The 26,572-nt window shown below is 39.5% G+C and overlaps 1 protein-coding gene, 2 long non-coding RNA genes and 2 pseudogenes across 3 annotated transcripts in view; 3 read left to right on the top strand and 2 right to left on the bottom strand.

Moving 5' to 3' along the window:
• Positions 1-16,308, bottom strand: part of LOC148357335 (basic helix-loop-helix ARNT-like protein 1) — a 33,206-nt gene extending 16,898 nt beyond the window's left edge. The window contains exons 1-9 of the mRNA XM_088346852.1: positions 16,251-16,308; positions 5,273-5,384; positions 5,163-5,201; positions 4,987-5,025; positions 2,105-2,262; positions 1,966-2,048; positions 1,786-1,878; positions 437-554; positions 202-351 (exon numbers count right to left, since the gene is read on the bottom strand). Coding sequence (XP_088202978.1) covers positions 202-351; positions 437-554; positions 1,786-1,878; positions 1,966-2,048; positions 2,105-2,262; positions 4,987-5,025; positions 5,163-5,201; positions 5,273-5,384; positions 16,251-16,293 — 835 coding nt within the window. The 5' untranslated portion in view covers positions 16,294-16,308. The remainder of the gene's footprint in view (positions 1-201; positions 352-436; positions 555-1,785; positions 1,879-1,965; positions 2,049-2,104; positions 2,263-4,986; positions 5,026-5,162; positions 5,202-5,272; positions 5,385-16,250) is intronic.
• On the top strand, positions 8,830-10,265 carry LOC148357336 (general transcription factor II-I repeat domain-containing protein 2 pseudogene; annotated as a pseudogene).
• A 502-nt stretch (positions 16,309-16,810) lies between the features above and the next one.
• Positions 16,811-18,281, top strand: LOC148357334 (uncharacterized). Its single transcript, XR_015851964.1, has 2 exons — positions 16,811-17,052; positions 17,817-18,281. It is a non-coding gene; the product is annotated as an uncharacterized LOC148357334 (long non-coding RNA).
• Positions 18,282-18,364: 83 nt separating this feature from the next.
• LOC148357333 (uncharacterized) lies at positions 18,365-19,541 on the bottom strand. Its single transcript, XR_015851963.1, has 2 exons — positions 19,159-19,541; positions 18,365-18,744 (listed from the first exon to the last, which is right to left on the bottom strand). It is a non-coding gene; the product is annotated as an uncharacterized LOC148357333 (long non-coding RNA).
• A 4,700-nt stretch (positions 19,542-24,241) lies between these two features.
• Positions 24,242-26,201, top strand: LOC148357332 (general transcription factor II-I repeat domain-containing protein 2 pseudogene; annotated as a pseudogene).
• Positions 26,202-26,572: the final 371 nt, after the last annotated feature.

Below are 26,572 nucleotides of genomic sequence, written 5' to 3'. Positions count from 1 at the left end.
AAACAAATGGAACTGCTAGTCTTAAGCTCTTGTCGAAGTCTTCCGGAACTCTGATGTAAATTTGAGTGTACTGAAGAGAGACAAAACTCTCTCCCTCTTTCATATTCCATACCCTGCTATACGATTTCAGTTTGCGATCCCCACCAAAGAACGGATAAATGTGGTATCCCTGCAGTCCACCATATAAGAATTTTTCCCCACCCTTCTTAATTGAAGCAGTGGGCAGTTCACGCTTGTATTTGTGCTTCCCCTCCCCTCGATTGTGCTTCATGCGGCAAAAAAAGGAGCGTCGAGTTCCACTGCACAAGTTGGATGCAGTGACAGGTGTGTCGGCTTGAACAGGTACGCCAGCTGCAAGTACAAAAGAACACGCACAAAAGTCCCATGTAGCAGCTTCTGCCGTGGGGTCGGCTTGGAGGGGGGGCGATAAACTCACTGGCAGCGTCGATTAAGCGTTGCTTGTGATTCAACTCGAGCGACGACAGCTGCTCCTTTACTTTGCTGATGTCTTTGTGATGGATAAAGTCGAACAGACTTTGGCCTGTCAGCTCTTCCTGTTGCACAAAAAGAATAAATTCATGATTGCGAGAAGAGGTAAATATTGTGCACCAGTTTGATGGGAAGGAAAAAAGTAATTCCATTCATGTATTTTTAGAGGAAATGAACATATAGACTTTAAACATAGATACGGTATTAAAATCGCTAATATTATATATTGTCTTTCATGTACAATTTTGTCAACGGCTTTAAACCTGCTAAAAACAAAAATGTAAACAAAATGAAGAATGAAATATAAGAATAAAAGGTTTTAGGAAACACAAACAAAAGACAACAAATATAAGCAAGCAAAGGTTAAGACAAACACAAAAAGAATATGATATAGTTTTATGATAAAGTTCTTTATTTTTCTATGACATTTTTGAAATGTCATGCATTCTGGATTTATTACAAATCCGGAGAAATATTGCAAGCTTTTTAATATTTTAATATTGTGGATTAGTTGAATAGCCACTACTTACCTTTAAATTATATTCTAATATTTTGAGATATGAGATTTAATTTTATCTCACATTTTTGTTTTGTTTTTAGTTTTATTGCAGAAAATAAGGAACTTTACCACAGTATTGTAATTTTTTTAGCTAGTTCAGTAAATCTTTATTACAAACATGCACAACAAAAAAAACAAAAAACAAAGTAAATACAAATTTCAAACACATTAAAAAACAGAAGAAAACAATAAAAGTAAAAAAATAACACACGGGAAAAGACAATTAAAAACAAAGAAACAGACAAATGAAATGAACAAAATGCCTACCACAAACAAACACACAAATGGCAAAAAAGACGAGGCTTACAAAAAAATTACAAATGCCGACACAAAAACAGAAACCAACTGACACAAAATTAAAGAAAGTAAACACTGAAATTTTATAGAAAAAAACAGATCACACATTAAAGGACACTTAAGAACAAAATGGAGGAAAACAATATTGCTAACAGCTAACAAATAAAAAAGGAAAAAAAAACAAGCTGGAAAAAAAAATTGCAAACACACAAAATAACACACTAAAGAAAAACTATATAAAAAGGAAATGGACATTTCAAACACAGAACTATAAATAATAATAAAAATAAAATGGGAAAAATAATTCTGCGACAGGCAAAAAAAAAAAATCAGACCCAATAAAAACAGCTAGGAAAGCGAATGTAATTTAATTAAATAGACTCTCAAAACTGTCAAATGTTTGTCTCATGAATAAGATGAGTAGCAAACCATGCACACACCCTGCTAAAGTTGAGAATCTTGGAGACAGATTCGGAGATAAACAAAATTTTCGCTCGGTCACAACTCACAACCAACAGGAAACCGTCCGCAACCTGAAATGATGAACGTCAATTAAATAGATAAACGAAAATAGACGTGGGATTTTTTTTTTAAATAATGAAAGAAAAAAAAGTACAAACCCTGAGTAGAAGATGCTTGAGGTCATCGTGAGGGATGATAGAAGGCTTGCAAGCGGCATCGGCGAAACTGCTACTCGACCCGGCTGCAAAGTAATGAGAGTGACACCAAGCTCTGAGGAAACGGCGTGATGTAGCCCACCTTTCAGAGCTTTAAGGTGCTGCACGGCCTTGCGAAGAACACTGAGTTTGTCCAGTTTGCGTGGCATGGGCTGACAGGCGGGGATCATGGCAGCTAACTCGTCAATGAGGTTGTTCATTTTGTCTCGCCGACGCTTCTCGATCTGCCGGTGAGGTTGCCTTAAATGCATTCCAAATGAGCAAGAAGAGAGAAGTGGGGATAGTCAAGTCAGGTCACGTTTATTTTTATAGCCCTTAATCACAAAATGTCAAAGGACCGCAGAGGTTACAATTACACTATCCCCTGATCTTAAACCAATAAAATATGTACTTCATTGAAAAGAAAACAGCTTGGATGTTACCCAACTACTAGACAGTAAAATAATCAGTGTTATTTTCAGTGCTGGGCACATTACTTTAAAAACGTAATTAGTTAGTTTCTCACTACTTTTTCCAAAAAGTAACAGAGCTGAAAACGAATTACTCTCGTAAAAGTGACTAGTTACCAGGACGAGTAACTATTTCTGTAACTTTAAAAAAAAAGTTGCCGTACAGTGGAACCTCGGTTCTCGACCATAATCCGTTCCAGAACCCTGTTCGAAAACCGATTTGTTCGATCACCGAAATCATTTTTCCCATTAAAAATAATGTAAATCGTTTTAATCCGTTCCAACACCCTGAATGTTTACCTTGAATGTTTAACGTAAACATAAAGCTAATCGTACGTTCGCGTTATCGTAATCTTCCGTACGAAACATGAACATGTAAAAATAAAAAAATCAGGTCGTTTACAAGTCATTTAGCACCCGGGTCTCCACAACAAGTGGTGAGCGGTTTATTTGAAAGGGGGCTCCGTTCCAACACCCTCAATGTCGGGCTCCGTTCCAACACCCTCAATGTTTAACGTAAACTTAAAGCTAACCCAGGCTAATCGTACGTTCGCGTTATCGTAATCTTATGAATAGGATTTCTTACCTTTGTGGTGGTCAGCAGAAGGCACTCTCGCACACCTCCTTCATATTTGGCTATTATTTCTTTCTTAAATGCAATAGTTGTACGCACTACTTTTCTTTTTTCACCTGTAGCAACTTTGCTGCTTGCACTGACTTTCTTCTGAGGCATAATAAGGGGCTGAAACACCCGTACGCCGCTCAGCATCACACCCTAGAGTTAGCACTCACGCATTACCGGCGTTCAAACTCCGATTTTTTTGACCGAACATCGAAGCAAGAATTTCTCAATTTTTGGTCGGACACCGATTTGTTCGAACTGAGAGGCGTTCGAAAACCGAGGTTCCACTGTATGTCAAAGACTTTTCTAAATTGTCTGAGTAGTATGCAAGTCAGTTGAATGGAGAACAACAGACAGGTAGATGTGTTGGGGCGGCAGTGGCTCAGGAGGTAGAGCGCTCGTCTTGGGATCAAGAGATCGCAGTTCGAATCCTGGCACCTCCGTGTTACATGTCGAAGTGTCCTTGGGTAAGACACTGAACCCCTAATGCCAATAAGCAGGTTAGCGCCTTACATGGCTGCGCGGCCGCTATTGGGAAATGTGAAGCACACTGTAAAGCGCTTTGGGAAGTCTTGACTTGAAAAGCGCTATATAAATGCAGATCATTTCATTTAATTTCATGTGTTATAGAACCCTGTAATATTTTTTGCACCTTACCAGAAACAGATTCATCCTACACTTAAAGAGCAATAAAAATAAAGAGTAAACAATAAAATAACAATTAGCATGTACATAAACGCGCACAGAAAAGTACAAAAACGTGCACAGAAACCTACGTAAATGCGCACTATCATACATAACTTCATCTGGTCTGGGAGGCGACTGAGGCCTAGTGCTACGGCTAAGCCACGTTAAAAATCCTAACAAGCCACTGCAGCCAAGCCTGTAGCTCACCAAAGGTAGATCCATTACCCATTTAACCGACTGACCTGCAGCTACAACTAGGGCGAACCTGCTACATGAGGGTCTTTTTAAACGGCTTTAATCATCGCGGAGACTTGGCTTAATTAGAGGCTACCCAATGCTGGTGTGCAGCTCGCCAGCCGCTCTCTAAACGGCTTTCTTGAAAGGAAAAGTCCTCAAATTTTGTTGTACTTTTGAAAAATGATAATAAAGACCACTCATAAAACTGCAATTCTGTGTTTTTATTTGTATGTATATATATATATATATATATATATATATATATATAAAATTGTTATTTTGTTAGAGTTGTATACGCTCTGTCTGTAAGGAAGTCATCTTAAGTAAGTTTGACCATTGGGGAATGTATTTTACTCCTACTGTTGTTGCATCAACTCTAAAATGAATATGTTAAAGCGACACTGTAAGACTGATCCTTAATTCTGTTCCCTTTTACTCAGTCCATTGTTAGAAGAACACAAGATGAGTTAAAATATGTAAAAATCGCATATTTAACTGTGTACTTTTTAACAGACAAAATGCGAGAGGTTGACTTACCCTTCCAAAGTTCACATTGCAAAAATACTTAATAAAAATTTCAATAATATATTGACAACTGCATGCTAATCCCTGTGTTTTTTTTCCTTTCTATTTGTTAGTATAGCATAAAATGGTGATAATAAGAAGAAGCCTGTCAAGTATAGTTGAAAGGCTAAACCAAAATCCCCAAAAAGATGAAAAAGAAGAGTTTTTTCTGAGGGTCTAAGAAATTCACAAGCGAGCTGACTTAGGCTGCAATCATAACTAAGCCAGGGAATGACGGCAGAGAGTTAAAAAGTACTAAATTCCGTACAGCTTCTTTAATACTGACAGATATAGAAAAAGTTCATCTTTAAAAAATAAAATAATTAACCATTCAAAAAAATGAACACATTTCGAAGTTTAAGTTTGATCTCATGTTTTGACTGGGAATTTATGGTTCAAAAATACCTGAAGCATTGCATTTTGGGTTGCTGATCATCTTCTGATCTGTAAAAAAAGGAACCAAACAATGAATGATACGAAAGTTATTACATGATTGTTGATTGCTGAATTTGATGCCTGTTTTTTATCTTTTTTTTTTTTTTTTTTTTTCCAATTAAAGGTCTAAGTAAATCGTGGCTTACCTGTCGAGGTCTTCGTCCATTTGAAAGTTAAGACCTCGTCTGTGGGATGACATGAAAAATGAGTGTGGCGACACCTTTGGCAGTTTGTGGGAGTGCATTAGTATTCTTACTGCACCAAGGCGTCCAAAGCGTCTTCCACAACGCCTTTACGCTTCCTTGGCAACTCGCCAGCAGACAGTAAAATGCTGGCTTGGCTCAGCCCTTCCTTCTTCCTGTCGCCGGCTACAAAAAATACAAAGAACACCCGGGTTATTACTAGCACATCGTCACAAAAACGGGGAAGCAGGAATAGTAAATGTGGATTATTGTAGCCCGTGATGTTTGATTAGGCCCCTCAGATATTAGATATAATACTTGAGCTGAATCATTACGTTTCTGTGACCTTATCCTTGCTTGGGTGTCTTCCCATCGAAAAGCACTCTTGTACAAATTATCCAGTTTGAACAAATTGAAACAAATAAGTCTCACGTTGGCATAATGGTAATGTTGAGTCGCCTCTGTAGTATAAAACTAGCAACTAGACTGACTTCTTTCGTGTCATGCTGAAAAAAGTTCCACAGCAGTGCATGCAATCTTTCTGGCATCCAGTGAATAGTTAAACAAGAATATGCAGTCTCCCAGTTCTTATTTCTTGTATAGCGAGCATTTAAGGTTCAGCCCAGACCTACATGGCCTTAAAGTAATTTTTGATGGTGGCACAGTGAGAAATTTGTTTTTTCATGACTACTAATATGTTTTTCTAGACTAGAGGTGGACAAATATTTTGAGTTGCAGGCTGATATTGGTACCGGCCACCGTGGAGAGTACCGAAACCCTAAAGAGGGGTGTAATTGGCACCAGCACTGTTACTTGACATCACTAGTAGTACATGTCCTCACAAAATGATGTCAAGGAACGGCATGTGTTTGTGAATGGACAACATTGCCCACAATCCAATGCAGTAAAAAATAAATTTTACCAAAAAAAAGGCTTCTCTTTAACAACTTTGTAGACTGGACTTCTTACACACCAAAAGGTTTTCAAAATTATTCACACTCTTGTTCACCCCCGCCCACATAAACCCCAGACTGATATTTGCACAGCTGTCAGATTTTTAACCCAAGTCATTACTAGCAGCACTTGCCACAGCTTTTTAATGCTCATCCAGAAGGTACGTGACGGTAAATTAGGCTGGGGCTATCATCTTATCTAAATCTTTTGTAACGCCGTAACACTGACCTACTTCCCTAGGCCAGCGGCTCACACTTTTCAACAAAGTTTCAAAGAGGATTGGAAACACTAACCCTTGCTGTCCCAAATTTGCTTCCCTCTCTGATAACTTCATTTTGGTGAAGATGTGCAAGCAATCTAGCACAAATTCTTCTCACTTTTCCCCACGTCTATTGACAGGATTCTCATGAAATCTGTGGCGGGGATTTTGGGGGTCATCAGTGACGCAAGAGACGACGAAGGTGGGAGCTGGCTGGCTTCTGGCCACTTTTCTGCTCATCCTGCATCATGGCACGTTGGACTTCCAAGGGCGCCGCGCCAGGTAACAAACGTGCCGGCAGTACCGCTTGCCATGATGTGACTCAGCCGAGACCGTAACGATGGAGGAAAACCCCACGTGGAGCAAGAGAATGCCAAGCGATGCTCGTCTTGTTTAGCTTTGGGGATTTGAACATCCCACATGAAAAACTGCAATGTATTTGCTGGTAAGTGTATTCTCACACCACCAAAAATAAGCATTGCATTTGCATTTTTCTGGCACCAACATTTCATAAACCCTCAAACCTCAGCGGTTATTAAAAGTAATTGGAAAAACAAAAAAGGATTATCTCTAGTTTAAATCATGGGTGTCAAACTCAGTTTGCCTTGGGGGGCCAGATCCTTAGAGTTGAAAGTTATATATTTTCGCTATTAAGTATGTATTAACAATGGCCAGCTGAGTTTAAAAGGCCCTTATTATTTATTTTCAAGTGCACCCATCTGCTTTTATTTTATTTTAGGGGAGCTGTTAGGGCGGAACCAATTAGGTTCGTGGATTCGCTGCTGAGGGGAGTGCTGGAGAGTGACATCATGCTCGTCTCAGCATTTTCTGTTTCGTATTTATTTGTAAGTGTAGCATAGAGATACCCAACCCAAACCTCAAGAAAGACTGTAAAATAAGTTATTTTCTAGAGTGCCTAAGAAATGCACGTACTTACACACTAGACCTAAGATTTATGGCCCGAGCCCGAACCCGAGGCAATTTCGGGCCGGGTCGGGCCTGAAATGTCAGTCATACGGTCGGGTCGGGTTCGGTCCTGCTTTTTTTTTTTTTTTTTTTTTTAAATTAATTAATTAATAATAGAATCTCCCAATTATTATAATTAGCTCGCTTTATTTTGTTTTAAAGCGTATTATATAGAATACGATCGCTTTTGTCGGAAGCGTACATTGACGTTGGTGACATTTTCATCCGCGTTAAAAAACGCAATTTGTAGAATACGATCGCGCTTTATTGTTTAAAAAAACGCGTTATATAGACTAGGATCTCCCAATTGTTATAATTAGCTCGCTTTATTGTTTTAATAAGCGTTTTATATAGAATACGATCGCTTTTGTCGGAAGCGTACATTGACGTTGGTGACATTTTCATCCGCGTTAAAAAACGCAATTTGCAGAATAAAATCACGCTTTATTGTTTAAATAAACGCGTTATATAGACTAGGATCTCCCAATTATTATAATTAGCTCGCTTTATTGTTTTAATAAGCGTTTTATATAGAATACGATCGGGGGGGGGGGGGGGGGGGGGGAATTTGCATAGGAGTCGGAAAAGGGCACAACACATCAATACCCCCTCAATGAAAGTGCTGCGCTAAAATCTTAAGGACGTACTACTACTGCTGCTGTGGATTATGGCCCAATGATCAAGTCGTCAAAATGACGGACGCCCTTAAATGTTTTCGCTACCTCAAAAAAAAAAACCCGTCAATGACAGATTGTCGCTTAATGTAACATCTGCAGTGCAGACACAGAAATATAAAAGATGTAAATGTTTATACAGTTTTATTTAACTTAGGCCTAGATGTTGTAACAAAAGGCAGAGTTTAATTTGTTATCATAAATCACCCCTCCTTATAAATAAAATATGTAATTTCGGGCCCCTTTCGGGCCGGGCCAGCAAATCCAGTTATTTAGTCGGGCTCGGTCCGGGTCGGGTTTAATACCCCTCGGGCCTGCGTCGGGCTCGGGTGCTTTTTTTTGGCCCGATCTTACCTCTATTACACACTAAGGCTGCAATCATATCTTAAAGCCAGGGAATAAAAAAGAAATACAAAATAAAAGTTTTAGCAGTAAAATTATACAACATCAGATCAAACTACTAGGCTGGGCCTACTATATCTTAGACCAGGGGTGTCAAACATACGGCCCGTGGGCCGGAACCGGCCCCCAAGGAGGTTCGATCAGGCCTGCAGGATAATTTGAAAGTGGAAAAAATGCATAAAAGACGTGGAATTAATATTTTTAATTCGCTGCAGTTCATGGAATATCCGCTAAGGGATGCACTCTTTCTATCAGAGTAGAAGACAAGCCGCATCACTGAGACAGACAGAAAACAGCAGACGGTATCATCTGCTGCTTGTTACGACGTTGTTAATACCTTGGTCTCTACCTCTCCGCTACACCCTCATTAGCCAAAATGTCGTTATCCAAACGGAGAAAAGTAGATAAGGAGTGTAGAATTTTCAAAGAAAAATGGACCATGTGCTATTTATTTACAGAGATGCACAGAAAACCTTTGTGCTTAGTGATTTTGCAACAAGTTTCGGTATTGAAGGAATATAATATCAGACGCCACTACGAGACTCATCACAGCGAAAAATATGACAACTTGCAAGGACAACTGAGAAGAGATAAGATTAACGAATTGCTGGCGGGTCTGAGGATTCAGCAGTCAACTTTCATCCAGAGCCGAGAAGTCAGTGAAGCAGCGATAAAAGCCAGTTACCTAATTGCTAGCGAAATAGCATTAGCATCGAAGCCGTATTCTGACGGTGACTTTGTTAAAACGATGCATGATGAAGGCGGCTGATATTGTATGTCCCGAGAAGTGACAAGCTTTTGCCAATATTAGCCTGACGAGGAATACTATAGCAGAGAGGATTTCGGAACTATCGGCAGATTTAGACAGTCAATTGAAACAGAGAGTCAAGTTATTTATTGCATTTTCCGTGGCAATTGACGAGAGCACTGACATCACAGACGTGGCCCAACTGGCCATATTTATTCGAGGAGTTGATGAGACATTGACTGTTACTGAAGAGTTTCTTAAGTTGGTGCCAATGATGGACACTACAACAGCCGAGGACATTTTCGGCTCTGTCGTTGCTGCACTGGACAGAGTTGGAGTGGATTGGTCCTGCGCTGTCAACCTGGCTACAGACTGCGCGCCATCCATGGTCGGAAAGAAAGCAGGTGTCGCGGCAAAGTTCAAAGACAAAGTACAAGCCCTTAATGGACCAGGAGGTAATTGTGTTGCAAGTCGCTGAAAATGGACCACGTCATGGAGGTGGTTGTTCGCACTGTAAATTTCATCCGGTCCAGAGGTCTGAACCATCGTCAGTTTGACAAACTTCTCAGCGACATCAACATTACCCACAGCCTGACATACCACACTGAAGTGAGATGGTTAAGCCGAGGCGCTGTGCTGAGGCATTTCTTTGATCTACGAGAGGAAATCGGACAGTTCATGGAGAAAAAAGGAAAACCGGTGTTGGAATTACAATCTCAGGAATGCTACGGGACCTTGCATTCTTGGTTGATATTACTGAACACTTGAACAATCTGAACAAAATGTTGCAAGGCCGCAAAAAAGTTGTCACACAGTTTTCTGACAACACACATGCATTTAAGTTGAAGCTGACTTTGTGGGAGATGCAACTGGCAAATGGCAACCCTGCTCATTTCCCATGTCTGAGAGATATGTGTGTGACCAGACCTGATGCGGACATGAAACGGTACAAAGACAAAATTGCAGGACTACTGCGGGAGTTGGAGAAACGTTTTCAGGTATTTAGTGAACTTGAGACAGAATTTTCAGTTTTTCGCTCACCTTTCACAGTTAAAGTCTATTAAAGCAGACTGAGCAATTCGGGAAAATACACTGGACTGTGTGTACTGTAAGATCAAACATCCAGTTAGATCCACCATTTCTGTTTGTCCCTCACCCCCCTCATCACCCCCCTCCGGAGGAAGCAGAGCCTATTTACAACAAAGACAGTTAAAACATGTTCTTTGTCTCTTTATCTCTTTGTTTCATTATCCTCACTGTAAAATGTGGAACTGGAGTCGTCCAATTTCGTTGTTACAATATATCCCATCTTGTAACAATGACAATAAAGGCATATTCTATTCTATTCTAAAGCTTCTGATCTGCCGGTCGAAACTCAGCTAGAGATAATTGATTTGCAGTGTGATGCAGATTTGAAGCGCAAATTTGCCTCTGTAGGTCTGGACAGATTTTATCAGTATCTACTACCAGGGTACCCCAAATTAACAGCCCTGGCTGCTAAAATATTGTGCATGTTTGGGACAATCTACATTTGTGAACAAATTTTCTCAGTGATGAATATCAATAAAACAAAAATGCGTTCAAGCCTCACAAACAAGCACTTAAATGACATTCTGAAAGTGACAGCTAGTCAGGACATGACACCTGGTGTTGATGCACTAGTACAGGCCAAAAGATGCCAAGTTTCAGGAACAAATACAAGACTAGACTAACACCTTTAAAATGCTGCCTTAGATACTGTTTGCATTGAAAGAATACAGCTCTGTGAAGATGAATCCTTACTGTGGTGATTTAAAAAAATGTGCACTTTAATGTTAGTCAGCAGCTTCAAAACAAAAGTTGTGTGATGGAATTCTACTGTTCATACAACTCCATAAGTTTTCAGTATGTATTGTATGTGTATGTATGTTACATGTATGAAGTTTACAGATTTACAGGACAGGCGAACACTTTCTTCATTACACATTTAAAATCACTCTTCTTAGTTTGTAAGGTGTACGCAGGGATTACATTTGGATTTTATATGCGTATGTGTAAGTGGTTTAAAAATTCCTTTCTTTAAAAGTCTCATTTAATCTTAAAGTGCATTACTATATTTTTCAGTACCAATTAGTTTTGTGCCTTTGTACAATCAGTGGGATCAGTTGCAATGCATATTTGTAAATGATAAAAGTAAATTGCACATTTGTCTAAGGAAATATGAGGTGTTTCATGAAATGTTTTGTAAAAGGATAGTTCATTAAATTTCAATATTTTCCTAATATTATTGTGCTTCTTTGCACCAAAACAAAGGAAAGACATGATATTATGGTTATTTATAGCAGAGTATGGTATAATTTTAATGGTCCGGCCCACTTGACATCTCCCTACGCCGTATGTGGCCCACGATGCGAAATGAGTTTGACACCCCTGTCTTAGACTCTAAGCCTTAGAGTATATCCTTTACTGCCCTCTAGAGGCCTGATCGAGCCTTTGGGTTTCATATATTTTAAATCAAGTCATGTTTATTTGTCACAAAGTCACAAAGGGCTGAACAGACCACAGATTATTGCAAACTACAGACTATTATAACACCACCCCCTGACCTAAAACCTACATGAGGGCAAATAATACACAGGTATGCTAAACATAAAATATTGGTTATTCATATGCTACAGAATAGAAGTGTGTTTGAAGCTTAGATTTAAAAATTTCCACTGAGGTTGCAGCTCGAATCGCAGGGGAAATTGCATTCCACAGCACCGGGGCCCGAATGGAGAACGCTCTCGAACATGACAGAAATGAAACAGCACTCACTTCTTTTTTGAAATATTCAGAAATTAATGGCCAGATTAAATGATGCGAGATTAAATGATGCAAACAGGTGTTTGACATGGCTGGTTTAGATGAAGATTGTTCATCATTTAGCTAACCTAGGTGGTAAAAAAAAATTCAGTCATTGCAAAAAATGTAATACAAGTATAAAGTAAAAAAAAAACTACAATAAATCTTTAAATTATATAAATATATAATTTTTAAATACTTGCGGGTCAATAAATTTGTATTTACCTTACATGACATGCGGCTCACCTAGAGGGAGCTGACATGATTTTCCACTATTTTGCCGCTACGAGTACCCCCTCCAAAAAAAAAACCACACACAACGTTCAGTATCTTCTAGCATATATATTATTCCTGGATGATAATTTTATTGCAGGAAAAAAACCCGTAGCGCAGCGGTAAACACGTTCGACTAACACGTGAAAGATACCTAGTTCAAGACTGGTTGGACACATTTGTTGGCCTGGAGGGGGATAATCTCCACCAGGCTGTACTTGCCGAAAACACACCATGGGAAGTGATGCCACTACAACACTAGTGGTTAAGGGATCCAACCAACAATCATATATTTATATTAAATGTGGATTGTTCACAATAGAATGAAGAAAAAAAACAAGAACTGTACATGTTTTTAGGTGACATTCATTTAGAGAAGAAATTTGGAAAATGAGTTACGTATAACAAAGTATTTTTACATTAGTTGTCATTGTATAATTTGCAACTTATTTGGGAATATTTTTTGCATCTAATATTATTGCAGTACTTTTCATTGCACTATTATTACAATTATTATTATTATTACAACTATTTTTTCATTGAACTATTACTTTAACTTGGGCCAGTCTCTAAGCACTATGTTGTAAATGTTTTGCCTATTCTGGCAGTCTATAATCTTATATTTCCCTTTAAAGTCTTTATTACAAATTATCCCTGCAGTGCCATGTCTGATGTCTTTGCAAACAATGTTTTACAAAGTTCATTTCAATCACAATAAAGACAATTTATTCCATGCAACAAAAGATCTACATCAGGCCTACAAACATGCTGATTATGTATTATAAATACTCTATTTTAAGATTGGAGAAACTTGATGTACTTTTATATTTTTGGTCTAATATTTACTAATACTGAACAAGTATTCATTTTGTTTGCTGCTTTTGTTTTCATTTTGAATCTATCAAAAATTGATAGTAAGAATGCACGATTAACCAAAATCGAACAGATATTGCAATGTGACGTATGGCTATAGGGCGATCGCAAAACACTGCGTTTTTTTTCAAGGATTTGTAGCTCCAGTCTGTTATTTAAGAGATGGAGTGTCTGGCCAACAAGAATTGTCACGTTTCGATGTTTAACAATCAGAAGCAGAGTTTAATGGCACTAGCCAATAATAACTAGGCAATGTTTGCAAGACGTGTGTGCGCCACTTTGATAGGCTGGTGTAAGCGCTCAGTTGGGCAGCCGGGCGCACAACTGGCCACCAAAACAGACACCTCAGCTTGTAATTTTATCGGCTCATTACATCGAAAATGAATTGGTCAATTAAATCGGACTCTGAGGAAAGTCAGAATAGCTCAAAGTAAAGCTGATAACCAGCGGATGCTGTCTGTATTTTTATTTTTTTAATCGTATCCGGCAATTGACTGAGTCGGTGATGGAAGGGAAAGCTAACAGCTAGGCTATCAACTCTTAAGCCGCCACTGCCGAACGTGGCTAGTCACCAACGCGGATCGCATTCATCCATTATCTGCACCGCCTATCCTCAGTAAGATCGCGGGGGTGATGGAGCCCATGCCAGCTATCTTCGGGCAGTGGGCAGGGGACACCCTTAAGTAGTTGCCAGCCAGTCGCAGGGCACACAGAGACAGACAACTCACATGCTCATTCACACCTAGGGACAATTTGAAACGGCCAATTAACCTTAATAGTAAGGTATTGTTAATTTACTTTTTGCATATGTGGAATCTCTTCCAAACAAACACAAGTAAAAATTATGATGAGATTGCTAAATATATATATATATATATATATATATATATATATATATAAATATATACAGGCAGCACGGCGGCACAGTGGTTAGCGCGTGTGCGGCACAGTTCTAAGGTCTTGGGAACCTCCTGTGTGGGTTCAAATCCAGCTACCGGACTTCCTGTGCGGAGTTTTATGTTCTCCCCGTGCTTACGTGGGTTTCCTCCGGGCACTCCGGTTTCCTCCCACTTTCCAAAGACATGCATTTCAGGTGGATTGGCCGGTCCAAATTGTCCTTAGGTGTGAATGAGTGCGTTGTCTGTCCATGTGTGCCCTGCGGTTGTCTGGCAACCAGTTCAGGGTGTCCCCTGCCCACTGCCCAATGATTGCTGGGATGGGCTCCAGCACCCCTGCGACCCTACTGAGTATAAGCGGTGCAGCTAATGAGATGAGATTATATATATATATATATATATATATATATATATACAGTGGAACCTCGGTTTTCGAACGCCTCTCAGTTCGAACATATCGGAGTCTGACCAAAAATTTCGAGAAATTCTTGCTTCGCTGTTCGGTCAAAAAATCGGAGTTCGAACGCCAGTAATGCGTGAGTGCGTACGCTAGGATGCGATGCTGAGCGACGTACGGGTGTAGATCGCTCTTTTCGTGACCAACTGTTATCGCGTGCGGACGTGCTTCGTTTTTCTTTCGCTTTTAATATAGGTGTACGAAGTGTTTTAGCCCCTAATTATGCCTCCGAAGAAAGTCAGTGCAAGCAGCAAAGTTGCTACAGGTGAAAAAAGAAAAGTAGTGCGTACAACTATTGCATTTAAGAAAGAAATAATAGCAAAATATGAAGGAGGTGTGCGAGTGTCTGATCCTCTCCCCTCCGCCCACCTGCACCTTCTGCTGACCACCACAAAAGGTAAGAAATGCTATGCATAATTCTTTTCTTTATCCTTTTTTTTTTTTACATGTTCATGTTAGCGTAATCTTTCGTACGGGAGATTACGATAACGCGAACGTACGGTTAGACTGGGTTAGCTTCATGTTTATGTTAAACATACAAGGTAAACATTCAGGGTGTTGGAGAGGATTACAACGATTTACATTATTTTTAATGGGAAAAATGATTTCGGTGATCGAACAAATCGGTTTTCGAACAGGGTTCTGGAACGGATTATGGTCGAGAACCGAGGTTCCACTATGTGTATATATATATATATATATATATATATAAAATAAAATATTTCTTTTTTAATACAAAAACTGCATTTATGCAGTAATTGCAACACAATTTGAATTACAGCTTATTTTTTTCCGAGATTAATGATACAACAAACACGAATTAGTTCTATATCCGTTTGACAGAGAAGGCTGATTTTTGTCGCCCTCTTTTGGATGAAACGAGAAAGTGACGCTCCACTGATCTACTGACCCACTTTTACCGTGCTCACACGCGACCAATTTAAGCCCCTTGTCGAACGTTGAATAAAAGCAAATTAATATATGAATATGCACATTAAATGTGAAAAAATAAAGCGTTTAAAACTTGATGCTCGGTTTAGATTAAACGTTTTAACTTTCGATCAATGTTATGTCGTCGTGGTTACGCTCACGTGCCGGCTTGAGGTATGTCGGGCAAGCAAGGCCACAGCCCCTCCCAATTAGATGGTGTGTCCAGGACAGCCAGGAAGTCGGAAAGTTCCAATTAAAGCTTCCAAAGAAGACGCACATAGTGTTTAAACCGACGAGAAACGTCTCTCGCAAAAGCATAGTAAGTTGAACAAAGATGGGACAGAAAACTCAATTTTAGATTTATAGAAATACAGCTTTTGAAAAAATATGTGCAGATCAAAGACGTCAGCGTAAAAACAAAGTGAACATTAAGCCGGCGTTCCAAAACACTTGTTGGGTTGAAAGTCAATCGTTCGAGTGTTCGGGAATGCAACTCGTCAGGACAATCTTGTAGAAGATGGATGGGCGACTTTACCAGTTTATAACCTGCGTTTTTTTTTTTTACAATTTTCGTTTTCAATTTCAAATTGTGTAGCATAAAAAAACGAACATATCAAACGTTTCTTGCTTTTTAAAATAAACACAAATCCAACGAAATTATTGTCAACTAATGTCGACACTTCCTGTTTTTTATTCCAGGAAAAGTGCGAGTACAATAAAGACTTATAAGTGAGGAACAGTAAATAATAATAATAAAAGTCTTCAAAAATGGAGGCTTATTTGGGGATGCCCCTTACCTGCAAGGCTGACCGCGGTCTCCCCGAAGCCTCCGTCCGACATGGCCGAGCGAAAGGAGCCAATGACCGGGTGAAGGCTTCACGGCTCGCCTCTGCGCATGTGGAGATACCAAGCGAGAGAAGAGGAAGCCGGCAAAAGACGGCCACTTGTATAATTGACTTCATTTTTGTCTTCTCCTCCCACTTTCCTTGCGTGTGCGCGTGCGAGTTATTACAAAGGGGGAGGGAGTGGGTGAGAGCTGAGTGCCAGAAACGTGACGGCTAGGCAGGCGTCCATTTGCTTTTTTCCCCCTCGTCTCCATTCATATCTGTGACGTCACCGCTGAGGCATTCACTGTAAATTCTAATATTGTTAAACATAGTTTCATTTATCTTACATGTGATACAAATACAATAAAAAGTACAGATAGTAACGCAGTGATGTATTTGTAGCACAAACAGTAAGTTTAGTTCATGTTAATGATCATACTTATTTGATATCGGATTTTGTTTGTTTTAAATCGTTTTGTAGTGAGTTGATATTGAGCCGTGGATACGTTTACGTCACGTGTGAGTCAAGGGCTGAGTCCCATTCTTCGCACTTTCACTCGCTATGTGCCCTAGTCACTCGGTTTGCGCGTTCACGTGAAAATGGGGTGTGTCCCGATACTCTCAAGACCGAGGCAGAAGTGCCCTCAAACCATGTCGTAGCCACTTCAAGACCGAGGGGGCTCTCGACCTCACTTGGCGGCGAAGTGACTACCCAGAAGGCTTTGCGAATTCTCAATATCAACAAACATGCCCGGAAAGGAACCGCACAAATGTAAGTAGTTTTCCACAACCACGCATGTATTTGCAACAAAATGTATTGAGATATCTTAGTTAGACGTAAATGCAATAGAAAATCGTATTTTCGCGTTAAAACACGAACATTGCAAAATCGCTACTTTACGAAGTGCACTAATCTACCAAGGGAGCTGGCAAAAAAAAATCTTCACGCTACAAACTTTAAAGTAGGATAACTGGGCAGAAAATCACGGTTCAGCCCATCCCTGTTTTTATCTTAAACGAGTCGTCCTTTTACATCTACTGTACATGGCCAGTCGCTAAAGGAGCATAGTCAGAATACCGTTCTGAACATAAGCGCTTGTTTACTGCACACAATTTCGGGTGTCGTGTTTTATTTACAATATGATTCTTTCATGTGAGATCAGAATGCATTAGTTTTCATCATGCATTATGAGTAATGTCTCCGAATTTCACGTGGAAATACAGTTGAAACAAACTACTATCACATAGTCCACTGCCTTCTCTGTAAACACATATTAAGTAAACTAATTACCTTCTCAAAATGTTGTCCAAATGTGGAGACAATTCTAAAGCATATGTGATGCTGGCCAATAGAAGGCTCATACAGCCATAAGAATAACATGTCAATTTTGTGTATCTATTCACTATCAAATAATTATCCAGAACACATCCTATAATTTCCTGTCTCACATCAACTTGCTGAGCATCCTATACTCAGTTGTTTTTGTACAATACATCAGCATTAAGTAATTCTTGTTTTTTCCACCCAACCTAAAGGCCACTGTAGAACGTCCCGTGGAAGAGCTGGTCACCATCACAGCTACCACGCCATCCACACCACCGGGCACGTCGTTGGCACCTTCTAATCCGGCGCCAAACCCCAAATCACCCAGAAAAAAAAGGAAGCACGATACACTCCTTGACTTTTTGAAAGCGGAGTCTGCCGGAGTGAGGAAAAGGCTCGAAGAAACTGTGGCCAAAACTGAGCGGTTCCCGTCCTTTTTGGGAAGCTCGTGGACAAATTTCCAGAACAGTGACATCTCTGCAATGTTTCCCTTTGTTTTATAAAAGGATAATATTGTTTTTTTTATTAAGAACTCAATGAAGTTCCAGTTTGTGTTTTCCAGCTTCATGGAAGTATTGGTATATTTTTGTTAAAATTTGTGACACATTATTTACTATTATGTATTTTGGCCCAATGTGAGTTTGTTTTTCTGAAAGTAAACTATTATTTAAGCTGGAGTGATTTGTAGTTGTTTTCTTTCCAACAGTCACATAGTTCACACACAGTATCTCACATCATTATGAAATAAACCACCAAGGTGTTACTCAAAATGAAGATGTTTATTGAATAGTAATGCAGAAAAGCACATAATGCAAATGTGGGTCTGACTTAAAGAGCCTAAATATGGCTTTTGGGCAATTTATTCCATATTAACTGTGGACAATTCTTTGTACGGTGGACCTGGGAACCCTGAAGACCCGTGACACCACACGGTAGGACAGAGCGTGGGCCAGCCAGTACACGTAGATCAGGACCTCCAGCCACGGCCCTGTTCCCTCTTTAGCAGCTCATGCAGGGCCCACATAACCTAACCTTCTTGCTCAACCTTAAGTCCTGAATGAGTTCTGACTCCACATCCAACCATAAGCACAGGATGGGAACATTCCTGTCCAACCTGTCCACGCTTATGGGACAGCCACTCTGGAACACAATAGATAACAATTTAGACATAAAAGTGGGCATAGAAAAGAAAAAGACCGCTTTAACTGTGATGTAAGCATCATGAAAAAATGTTGAAATGACCTTTTTTATATCCAATGACAACTCTTTTGAATTAAATTCCTTATGAACTAAGGTTTTTGGGTCGTACAGGGAAGTTTGGTGACGATATTATGTCAGCTTAAGGGTCAGGTGGACTGTTCTTGTGTTTGTTTACTTTTCGTCATGTCACACATTCAAAACCCCTACTATATGTCATAAAATGGCATTAAGATACTAATAAGTAGATTGCCATTTATGTCTACACAAACATAGGGTATTATGTGAACGTGCATTGTATGTTAACTCTTACTGTATTTGACCGAACGGGTCATTTTTTTTAATGAGTGTACGTACCTTGTAAAGATGAATCAGCACTACATAGCGCCAAAGCTGTCTTCAGTATAGCACATTTCTCCTCCGTTGATTGGAGACACGGAAAAGATGATGAGCTTTCAGGCAATCGGTAATAACACAGCTGTAGCGGGCATTTTTAACGTTGCACGAACTCTCCAACTGACACACTACGTTGAGACTCGAGTTGTTTACATGTGACGTAGGCCTATACGTCACTAAGGTCTACAGCCAATTAATATTACCGCCATCTCCTGGACAGGGGTGGAACCTTGCAAGTCTTGTCCAAACCTTTTCCACTTTGCACTCCACTCGATGAGGGCACTCCTCTATCGAGGGACCTCACTGGAGGGTTCTCGGGGCCGAGTGAGAGAAATGGGATTGGGCCAAGGTCTTTCTCGAAAAGAGAGGTCCCACTACGCTCTTTTTAGAAAGCACAATGTATGAGCACAATTAGTTTCATAACCACATGTTAAAGAGTTTAAATGTATATTTGTTTTGTTTTAAGATGCTCGATTGAGAGTTGGGTTCTGTCTGCATTTAATTGGCCCTAAGCATTGTTTAGATATTGGAGGTTACATTTCTGGTTGTAACCACTTTAACAAAAATACATTATTTTCTCAGTTTTCTTGGAAAGTAGTATTTTAAATAAACTTTTTAATGTTTAACTGTTTTTACTAAATAATGTTAATAGCTAGAAACATACCCTTTTCTAATGAAAGATGAAAGTTCAAACTTTATTTTGATATGTAGTAAATCCCTATATAGTTACAAACCTAAACTTTCTTTGGGCCTTCGAAAATAAAATGGCAAACAATGTCTGGCATCCACACTTCCAATTAGAGAAACACATAATTGAACAAGTTAAGAAGCATAAATTTCCCACTTTGTCTTTATCCTTTTCACATATTTTTCACTCTTGCACTTATTGCTTCAGCCTCTCATCACCCAACTTCATTAATTTGGACACTTATATGTTCTTACATCCTCTCAGGAATGTGTAAAATGAAAAAAAAAATTTTTAAAATCCACAGTTCTCTTTGAATAAAGTGAGGGGAGCTCGAAATCAACTAAGGGTAAGCGGTCTCTCTCTATTAGACGATCTTCATCCTTCACCTACATAGTGTAATTTGAGACCTTTGTACGCGACTTTACATAAGAGTGCCGGCTGCACGTGCCAGTGGGGCACGTGTTGACCTAAATATTATATAACTTGTATAACTTCCGACTTGTTAACCCATTTCAAGTCTCGAGAAGTACCGCGGCGTCACGTTCGGAAAACAAGTTTGCTCGTCATTCCGTGGCGCGTGTCAAATCATTTCGACTTGTTGGCCCTCGCATCAATCTAGGTCACGTTTAAGATTTCGGGGTACCGTACCCATTCTTGTCCCCTAAAATAAGAGCAAAGAGACCTTATAATTTACTTTAAAGCAGGAACATAAGAGGTGGGCATTGCACACCCACAGATAGACTCTGCCCACCCGAAGAAAACTGGATGTAGTAGTGAGGGAAGTCTTGTGAGATAAAAAACAAACAGAAGAAACAAATAAAACAAGGGAAAAATTAAATCAAGAAAAAAACAATTAAAAAGCTAAAATAATCACACACCCCACCCTCACGTGTACATTTGTGTAGTTTTTGTAGTAGTTTTATCTGTAGTATTTCTGTAGAAGGACTTCTGTAGTATTATCGTTGCCGTCGCTTGAGGCGCCATTGCTGTCATGCACTTTCTGGACAAGTTTGTACACATTACCTGTGTAGTTTTATTAATTTTTAATATGGTTTGTGTATTGTTACCCAATGCAAAATCTATTGCACCCTGGTCATCCTGCAAGGGGGGTTACCACTTGTGAGGTCCCTTCTCAAGGTTCATTTACCTCACGTTGAGGTTTTTGAGTTTTTCCTTGCCCGCGTGTTGATTTGAGATCAGGGCATTGAGTAATTGTGACCTGTGCAGTCCTTTGAGACATTTTGTGATTAAGGGCTATACAGATGTGACTTGACTATGCGAATGTGATTTTTTGGGGGGATTTTTGTAGTAAGATTTTTGTAGTACTTCTCTAGTGTTGAAGTAGTTGTAGTTTTTAGTATTTATCTGGTAGGATTTTTGTCGTATTTATATAGTAGGACCTTTCTAGTTTTGAGATAGTAGGACTTTTACATCTTTCTGTAGTAATTTAGTAGTATTACTGTAGTTGTATTTCTGTTGTTTTTCTCTAGTATTTTTGTATCATAGTATTACTGTGGTGGTATTTCTGTTGGGCTTTTGTGGTATTTTCATAGCACGACTTCTGTGTTTTAGTACTACAGTGGGGATATTTTTGAAGTATTTCTGTTGTAGGACTTTTGGAGAATTTTGGTAGTATATCTATAGAATTACACTAGGTATTTATCTAGTAGGAATTTTCTAGTATTTATCCAGTAGGAAAATTCTGAACATAGTTGCATAGGTTAATAATTTCCATGAAATAAGTCATATATGTTAAGCCAATATGTCAGTTAGTCTCCCATTCTTAAATGAACTCAGCAAAAAATGCACAAACACCTTTATGCATATTTATGTCAAAGTACTTTCATTGTTTCTTAAGTCCTCTTTTGTATTAGACATCACCCCGACTCCTGATAGCAATGCCCTTATTGATGATGATGTGACACCAAACACATAAAATGACAAGTTTGGTCCTTTATTTTCTACCATATCAATAGGTTTTATTGACTTCAACCCTTTCTAGGTCCTTTTTTCACTCATCACAACAACTCATGACAGGATATCAGTCTGACATTTTTTGTTACATTAAAAAACAACACATTTGCATGGATGAAAACACAAAAATACCCTCGGTCTCATTTATACTTTGCATAAGAAGAGTCAGAATTTTGTTTAGTTCCCCTAAGGGGCCTTTTCACTTTTGTTGGCAGTTTTTCACAGAATTGTCTCAGAAAGTTGGAACATTGAGATAAATGTCTTTATGTTGTGTAATGCAATTGAGAAGACAAAAATTTCATACATTCTGGATTCATTATAAATGGAATATGGAAAGCTGTTTATTATCCTAAGAAGACAGCATGTATTATTGGACTACAAGATGTTGCTGTAGTGCAGTGGCTCTAAAATCGTAAGGCGTGCCCCATTGGGGGCGCGGGCAAGTTTCATTTTGGGGAACTTTTTTTTTTTTTTTTTAAACTTTACCAGAATAAGGTGCAATGGCACCTCCACTACACCAAGGGCAGTGGTTTTCACAGTGGTAGAGTGTTGGGTTTACATTTAGCCTCTAAGCAGTGCATTAAGCAGAGTTTAATCATTGAAAATGAAGTGTAGACTTGAAGTGTAGCGGGCCCTCAAGTGACCAAAATAAAAAAATATTCAACACAGATGCGCAGACAGATGTAGACAGGGTAAAGAAAATGCGAACTTGGAGGGAGACAAGCAAAGACCGGCTTGCTTGCTAGGTTAAAAATGTTGGCAGCAGACAGGACAAAGCCGAATAAATTACTTTGTCACTTCAAGACATTACAACCCAATCATGGTAATAAGTGCCTTGAGTTTTTCATCAGCGAAATGTGCTGAAAGGCATATGCATAGGTAAGATTTTAAACCTGAACCCAAACCCTCAGGCCTGAAAGTCAATCATTAGTTTGGGCTGCTCTTTTGTTGCTTTTTTTAAATCCACGCAGGAGAATTAACTCTACCTTATACCCCAAACTTAGCAACTTATTCGATCCGTGCTGTCCAAAATCGCAACCAGCAATAGCGAGCAAGATTTTAGCGCAGTGGGCCCCACAATAGATCATCGGAGAATGTCACTTTAACCTTAAATCACAAATTAAACAATGTACATAGTATCCTGCTTTTGAAATTGTCATTTTAATTATTGTCTGAAGCTTTAATTATTTGTTTTTTATTGTACTGGAATAAAAAACAGGAAACAAGGCCGCAATTTTCAAACCATCAGCAAGGCCAGGCACCCAAGTCCAAGCTTTTATTATATTTATGTTTTGCACTATTTGTAACCTTTGTTCATTTTTGAAATTTATTGTGTTAAACTGAGCTGTTGCTTTTTATTTAATCACGATAGGGTTTTGTTTATTTTTTGAATCATATGTAATTATTAGTAGGCTTATTTTTTTATGCATGTTAAACTTGGATTTTTGTTACTAATAGTCTTAACCTGTTTGTTTATTCATTATGTTCAACTACTCTTTATATCAGGGCTGTTCTTAGTGTGATTTCTTTTTATTCTAAAAACATGTACCTGAAAGATTTCCCATTTATTTTGTTTCAACGCTTCTTAAAGTAGATTGTTTTTGTGTGTGTTTCAATACAATTGATTAAAATTAAAAATGTTATTCTTTATTAATTATCTAGTTTGTGCTTTTGCTCTTTGATCATTTCATTAGATTTTCCATTTTCAGAATATGGAAAAAACATTTTCATATGTCTTGTAATTTTTTTTAGCTGCATTTTCTATTTAAGGCTTAGTGGGCTGCAGTATTTCTCAGTGTAAGTAAGCAAATGAATGCGCATCAAGAGCTCTCTTTCGCTTTTTTTGGCTTTTATTCCGTGTCTCAGTGATATTTCGTTGTTGAAATGTATTGTTTATAAAAGTATGTAAATTTTTTTCACCTTAAGAAATCTAACGTTTTTTTTCTGCCCAAAATACATCGGGATGAAGTGATGCCAAAACATTTGCAGGCCATGACATTTCCTAAGGAAAGGTTTTACATCCCCAGTCCTCACAAATAAAATCTTATTTTTAAAAAAAAATTTTCAGAATGGTCCTGCAAAATCAAGTTAATTGGTCCAATGGCAGCCCAACAAAAATACTAAATTTTAGGTTTGCCTCGGGCGCGGTCCTCTCAATCAAGTTAATTAGTTGTGTTTTGGGTAGGGTTTCAATAATTGCGGGCTGGGTTGGGTGGGGCAGGATTTTTTTTAGGCTAGACCTTACCTCTAGACCACATATGTCAGAGTCAAGGCCCGCGGGCCACATTAGGCCCGCGAGAGGGTTTTACCTGGCCCGCGTGACGATATCAATATATTATTAGATCCGGCCCGCAGGCCGCTGCAAGCCAGCAGCCCGCAGTATGCATGAATACTACATTTCCCACAATGCAACGGGGACGCGCCGAGCGGGAGCACAGCGGGAGGCGGTTTGATTTATTCAGCAGTCGATCAGCAGCAGTCATTAGCATAACAGCAAAAATTATCCCACAGATACCCATCAACAATGGCTAAACGGAAGGTGGACACTGAAAACCGGGGCTTTCAAACAAGGTGGGAGTTGGAGTACATGTTCACGGAGGTAGCTGGAAAACCTGTGTGTCTGCTATGTGGAGAAAGTGTGGCGGTGATGAAAGAGTATAATATGAGACGGCATCATGAAACAAAACACACGGAGAAAACCAAGATTCTGGACATAGAACAAAGGCTACAGAGGGTCGAGGAATTTAAACGAGGTCTCAAATCTCGACAGGGTCTGTTCAGAAAAGCCCAGTCACAAAGCAAGGCTGCTGTCAAGGCCAGTTTTATTTTAGCAGAGGAGATCGCCAAATCAGCCCGGCCATTTACCGAGGGGGATTTCATCAAAAACTGTATGCTTAAAGTCTGTGACGAACTTTGCCTAGGCAAAAGACAACTATTTTCAAACATCAGCCTGAGCAGAAATACCATTGCTGATCGCGTAGACCTGTTGTCTAACAATCTTAAAGAGCAGCTTGTTACAAAGGGGAAAGATTTCATCGCATATTCCCTGGCTGTGGACGAGAGCACAGACATTTCTGACATTGCCCAGTTGTCAGTTTTCATCCGCGGAGTGGACTCCAGCCTCAACGTGACAGAGGAGTTGTTAGCGCTACGTCCTATGCACGGCACAACTACTGGACATGATTTGTATGAAGAGGTCTCAAGATGTGTAAACGAGATGGAGCTGTCTTGGGAAAAACTCGTGAGTCTGACAACAGACGGAGCACTTGCGATGTGTGGACACAGGAGTGGACTGGTGGCAAAGATACGGGAGAAGATGCAGAAGGAAAACGTCACACGTGAGCTGACAGCTTATCACTGTATCATACACCAAGAGTCCTTGTGTGGTAAAGCCTTGAAAATGAAAGATGTAATGAGCACCATCACATGCGCAGTTAACTTTATCAGAGCCAAAGGGTTAAATCACCGCCAGTTTAAGTCATTTCTGTGCGAGTTAGAAACGGAGCATGGTGATTTGCCCTATCACACTGAGGTCCGGTGGCTAAGCCATGGAAAGGTGCTGCGCAGGGGTTTCGAGCTTCATGAGGAGATTTGTTTGTTCTTGGACAGCAAAGGGAAAGACACAACACAACTCCGAGACAAAAGGTTTTTGTGTGAAATGGCTTTTCTGTGTGACATTACGAGTCACGTGAACGCAATGAACCTGCACCTGCAGGGTCGGGCTTGTGTCATCTCTGAAATGTACACTACAGTGAAAGCATTTCAAGCCAAACTGACTCTGTGGGAGGCACAAATGCGGAAAGAAAACTTCAGTCACTTTCCTAGCTGTCAGACCATGAAAGATGAGCTATCTACCAGTGTTTTCCCGAGCGCAGTTTGCTGATAAAATTATTATACTCGCTGCTGACTTTCGACACCGATTTGCTGACTTTGAAGCACAAAAGAGCAGGTTTGCACTGCTCAGCAATCCATTTGCCGTTGATGTGGAAAGCTCACCGCCAAACCTCCAAATGGAGTTGATTGAGCTACAATGCGATGATGCGCTGAAGGCAAAATACGCAGCAGTGGGTGCTGCGGAGTTTGCGCGCTTCCTCCCCGACACAATGCCCCAGCTGCGCACCCAGGCTGCTCAAACATTGTCTATGTTTGGCAGCACACACCTGTGTGAACAACTGTTTTCCTTAATGAAACTGAACAAAACATCACACAGAAGTCGCTTACTGCTGAACACCTTCACTCAGTTCTGAGGATTTCCTCAGCTAAGAGCCTGACCCCGAACATTGATGAACTTGTGCAAAAGATGAAGCACTGCCAAGTATCAGCGTCAGCCTCAAACAAGTAATGTAGTGTTGTAGTAATACAGTACTGTATATAAATGTATGTAAATACAGTAATAATACAGTAATGTTTCCTGTGCAATTACACATTTGAAGTTTTTTCTCCGTTCAAGTTTAAAAGTTAAATATGCACATAAAGAAGGTCTTGTTTTTGGTTGTCCCCCTCGGGAATTTTAAAGCTTTATTGTCTATGTTGACTATGTTGTTTTTGTTTGCCGACTCCGTTCCTGGGAGTGTTTCTTGTTTTTCGGCTTTTCATGGAAAATAGATCTTGATGTCGACAACAGTCTTTTGATAAAATTGTCTCCTATTTAGCAGAGAAAATGACTTTTGATTGTTATTATTTGTTAATCAGTAATTCCTTTTTTCACACTAA

Source organism: Urocampus carinirostris, chromosome 11 (genome assembly GCF_059441175.1).
Source record: "Urocampus carinirostris isolate Australia breed hairy pipefish chromosome 11, RoL_Ucar_1.0, whole genome shotgun sequence".
NCBI lineage: Eukaryota > Metazoa > Chordata > Actinopteri > Syngnathiformes > Syngnathidae > Urocampus > Urocampus carinirostris.
The sequence above is the reverse complement of the archived record's forward strand: the minus strand, read 5'-3'. Positions and strand labels throughout refer to the sequence as shown.